This window comes from Penaeus vannamei, chromosome 26 (genome assembly GCF_042767895.1).
Source record: "Penaeus vannamei isolate JL-2024 chromosome 26, ASM4276789v1, whole genome shotgun sequence".
Taxonomy (NCBI): domain Eukaryota; kingdom Metazoa; phylum Arthropoda; class Malacostraca; order Decapoda; family Penaeidae; genus Penaeus; species Penaeus vannamei.
Window position 1 is genome coordinate 11,310,575 of NC_091574.1, and position 5,000 is coordinate 11,315,574.

The following is a 5,000-nucleotide window of genomic DNA, read 5'->3' on the forward strand; positions in this document are numbered from 1 at the left end:
ATGATAATAATAGAAATAATGATGATAATGATAATAACAATGATGTTGATGACAAAAATGATAAATATTGTAATTATATTTTTTATCATCATTATAATTACTATAATTTTTCTTTCATCATTATTGATAATAATGATAATGATGATGATAATAATTACAATAATAACAGTAATAGTAATAATGATAATATTATTATTATTAGCATTTAGTATCATTATCATAACTCGGCTATGATCATCATTATTATTGATATTACCATTTTTGCTGTTGTTGTTATTGTATTTTTATGATCATCTTTGTTGTTATTATTAATGTTATTATATTGTTATTATGTTCTTATTGTTGTCGTTATTGTTATTATCATTATTATTATTATCATTATTCTTATTATTACCATTATAATCATTATTGATATAATTATTGTTATTATTATTGTTATTATTATAATTATTGTTATTATTATTGTTATTATTATAATTATTGTTATTATTATTGTTATTATTATAATTATTATCATGATCATTATTATCATTATTATTAATAATATTATTATTGTTATCACCAATGTTATTTTAATTGTTATTACTGTTATTATTATCATTACTGTTATTATAACAAATATAATGTTAATGTTAATGATAATGATACTGATGGCATACGAATAGAAATAAAAGAACTTATTTTCTATCATTAATATTACTATTATTATTATTATTATTGTTAATATTATCATTATTGTTTTTTTCTTGTTGTTATTGTTATTATTATAAGTAGTAGTAGTATCATGATTCGTGTTATCATAATGATTAATAATAATAATGGCAGTAATAATAATAATGAGTGATAATGATAATAGTAATAACATAAGTTATAATAGTATTCTTTATTATTGTTATCATTAATATTATTATTGTTATTGTTATTGTTATTGAAACCGACATTTGTATTGTTATTGTAAACAATAATTATGAAATTGATGATAACAGTCTCACCATCAAGATCATTGCACTAACGACTGATTTTTTAAATTTTCATTATCATTACTGTCATTGCCATTACGTCATTATCTTTATTTGAATTTAGATTATTCTTTATGTAGTCATAGATTAATAACTTCATTCTTCTAGATATGTTAATTAAGATATATTTATCATATTCTCAGATAATCATCATTATTATTGTGATCTCTCCTACTTCTAGGTTGCAATGATTAACGTTATCAAGATCATAATGATAATGAATCTAATATGATTCAAATTATCCTCAGTATTATTAATACATTGCCTTGGGCAGTGAAGTCTAGTGAGATTCCTTAGACCAACTCTTCGCCGAGACCACACAAGCAAGTAAACATGTCTTCCCTTCAGAGGACATGTGCATGTACTCCCGCTACATGGGCTACACACTCTCGGTCAAGTGCACTGCCTTCATCCCGAACATCCTCGGCCTGGTCATGCTGTTCACGCTCGTGTCGCTGTACGGCCGCTTCCCGCCGAACCAGGTAAGAGGTGCGCCAGACCGGAGAGTTTTTTGTCTTCAGTAGAAACGGAAATGATGGTAACAATATTGACTGATGATAATGGTGATAATGAATGCAAAGGTAACTTCCATTTTCACATTGACAATAGATTAATACTGGTAGTAAAAGGGTTACTATTAATGATAACAATAACGAAACCAGTATGATGAAAATGTTAAAAAAAATCATGACATATAATATATAATGATTATGCTTTCATTTCAATGACAACTACGGCACTGATAATGAGATCAAAGAGACAGTATTATTTGTATTAGTGATGTGTAGAATGTCAATTGTTCATGAGGAGGACAATAATGCTGATGATAATAGAACGCATAACATTAATAATGATATTAATATTGATAATGATAACGATGAAAAGAGTGATGATGATGATGATGATGATGATGATGATTAATAATATTATTATTGTTATCACCAATGTTATTTCAATTATTAATGTTATTATTATCATTACTGTTATTATTATTACTGTCTATGATGATGATGATGATAATGATGACGATGATGATGATGATGATGATGATGATGATGATGATGATGATGATGATGATGATGATGATGATAATAATAATAGTAATAATAGTAATAATAATAATAATAATAATAATAATAATAATAATAATAATAATAATAATGATAATAATAACAACAATCACAGTAATAATGATGACGCTAATAATAACTATAAGGACAATAATATTCATTATAATAACACTCTTAACATCATATTGATAATAATAATGATAATGATGATATTAGTAATAATAATGATTTTAATGATATAATATTTATTATCAGTATCATTATTACTATTATTATTGTTACTATTATTACTATCATATTTATTATTATTATTATAATATATATTTTTTTCATTGTTACCATTATCATCATTATCAATGCTATTATCGATGTTTTTATTATCATTGTTAATATTATCATCATTATTATTTTCACTTTAACCGTCACTAGCATCACCATCATCATTATTACCATGAATATCATTGCCGTTGTTATTTCTAACATTAATGTTTTTTTATGTTATTATTATCAATACTGTTACTACAATAGTATTATAAATGTTAATGCTGATATTATTTTCGTTGTTGTTATTCATATTCATATCTTATTATTTTTATCATCATTACTTTTCTCTTTCTCATCACCATCATTATCATCGTCGTTAATATTATTGTTGTTATATCCTTATCCTTATTATTATTATTAATATTGTTATATCATTATTGTTACTATTATCATTATTATTACCGTTATCATTATCATCATGATCATTGTTATTATCATTGTTTCATTGTTATTATCATCATCCTTATTATGTTAATATTTTTATTATTATAATGACGATTATTATTATGAGTACTAGTATTAAAATTATTATCATTATTTTTAGGAGAAGTGGTATTAACATTTTGTGTGTGTTATTTTCATTATTTGTATTATTATCATTATTTTTATTAATATTATTAATGTTATCATAATGAAAAAATGTGATAATGATAAAATCATAAAATCATAATAATAATGATTATAATTATCATCATTATTATGTTTTTACTATTATGATGATGATAATGATGAACATTATTATTATCATCATCATGTTCATTATAATAATAATAATAATAATAATAATGATAATAATAATAATAATAATAATAATAATAATAATAATAATAATGATAATAATAATAATAATAATAATAATAATAATAATAATTATTATTATTATTATTATTATTATTATTTTATCAAAATTATCATCATCAATATTATTATGATTATTACTCTTATTAACATCCTCATCCTCATCCTGATTATTATTATCATCATCATCATTATCATCATAATAAATCAGAAAAAAATAATGATGATGATAATAATGATAATGGTAATGATAATAATAATGACTGATAATAGGTTTTACTGTTATCAATATTATTATTACAACAATTTTTATTATCATTTTTGCCTTTGTTACTATTATTTCTATTATCATTATCATTGTTTTTATTTTCGTTGTTATTATTGATGTCATCATTATCATTGTTATCATCATCATCATCATCATTGTTATTATCATTATTATTATTTGCAGCAGGAATACTACTAATCGAATTGTTTTTTTATTCTATCATTGTTATCCCTATAATTGTTATTATCATTATTTGTAATATCATCATCTTGATATAATTTTTATTGTTTTTTATTATTACTGTTATTATCACCAATATTATTAAAATCAAAATTATTGCTATCGTTGTTATCATTATTATATATTCATTATTATAACCGTTATTATTATTATCATTATTATCATTATCATCTTTATTATTGATACTCTTAATATTTTTGTTATCATTATCATTATGATCATTTACGTATATAATTACCAATATATTGCCATTATTATCATTATTATTTCTAGTATCATTATTACTATTTTGTTGCCATTTTGATTACCCTTATTATTACCATCATCATTCATCAACATAATTATCATCACCATCATTATCCATTGTTATTATCTTTATTATTGTTATTATTATTACTTTCAGAATGTGTAATAGCAATTATTATCATTGTTTAGTACTTCCATTATCATAATGGTTATCATTATTTCTATTAGCATCATTATTTCTATAATCAATATAATAATAATAGCAATACTACTACTGCTGCTACTACTACTACTATTGGTAATGTCTATAATGATAATAATAAGAATCATTATAATTGTTATCATCCTTTTTGTCATTATCATCATTATATAAATTATTGTTATCATCATTATTGCTAATTTAGTATGCTTAGATAACTTCAATTAGTTCAATGACCGTCACTGTTTACTTCTGACTATTTGGTGGTTCTTGAATTACGCTGATTCTATGTCTCTTTCTTTCCTTCGTGCTACTCCTTCCTCAGTCATTTCAACCTGTTCGATTTGTTTCGCTGCTTTCCTTCTCGTTTCCAATCGTGTTTTATTATTGAAGCCTTTCGGAGTGAGAGACGCAGCACCAGCACAATAAATGAATATCAATCTACATATATTCCTACTTGTATCGTATTGCTAAAAGAAACCGCAGCTTGTTGATTTGTTTTTACTTTGTGTGCATTTGCTTTGCCATATATTTTCCAGTGCAATCAAATTACATGGTATCCTTCACAAATAATCATTTATAGATTAGCAAAACTTTATGGCGCACTTTAATTAAACATCCAAAGATTCAGTTTGCTAGAATTGCTTAATGATTCTACTGTTAGCCTCTGCACTAGTAGATGATGAATGTACAGCTAGGCTGAACTATTTACAATTTACACTCTGATAACTTCCGTTGATTTTAGAATTAACGTTTATTTTCTGTTCTAAATCACTTGGTGAGACTCATCCTTGAGTCATGCATGCTCACTCATGACACTGCGCACCCCATCAAGG

At 23.4% G+C, this 5,000-nt stretch overlaps 1 protein-coding gene across 2 annotated transcripts in view; it reads left to right on the forward strand.

Moving 5' to 3' along the window:
• The first annotated feature begins 1,367 nt into the window (after window positions 1–1,367).
• LOC113807247 (uncharacterized) overlaps window positions 1,368–5,000 on the forward strand; it is a 27,781-nt gene continuing 24,148 nt past the window's right edge. Inside the window, exon 1 of one of the 2 annotated variants that reach the window (XR_011399617.1) lies at window positions 1,368–1,501. Coding sequence is in view for 1 of the 2 variants with exons in the window: in XM_070139655.1 (XP_069995756.1) it covers window positions 1,379–1,501 (123 nt within the window). In the remaining variant the exon portion in view is untranslated. The remainder of the gene's footprint in view (window positions 1,502–5,000) is intronic. The other variant, XM_070139655.1, reaches the window with a different exon arrangement.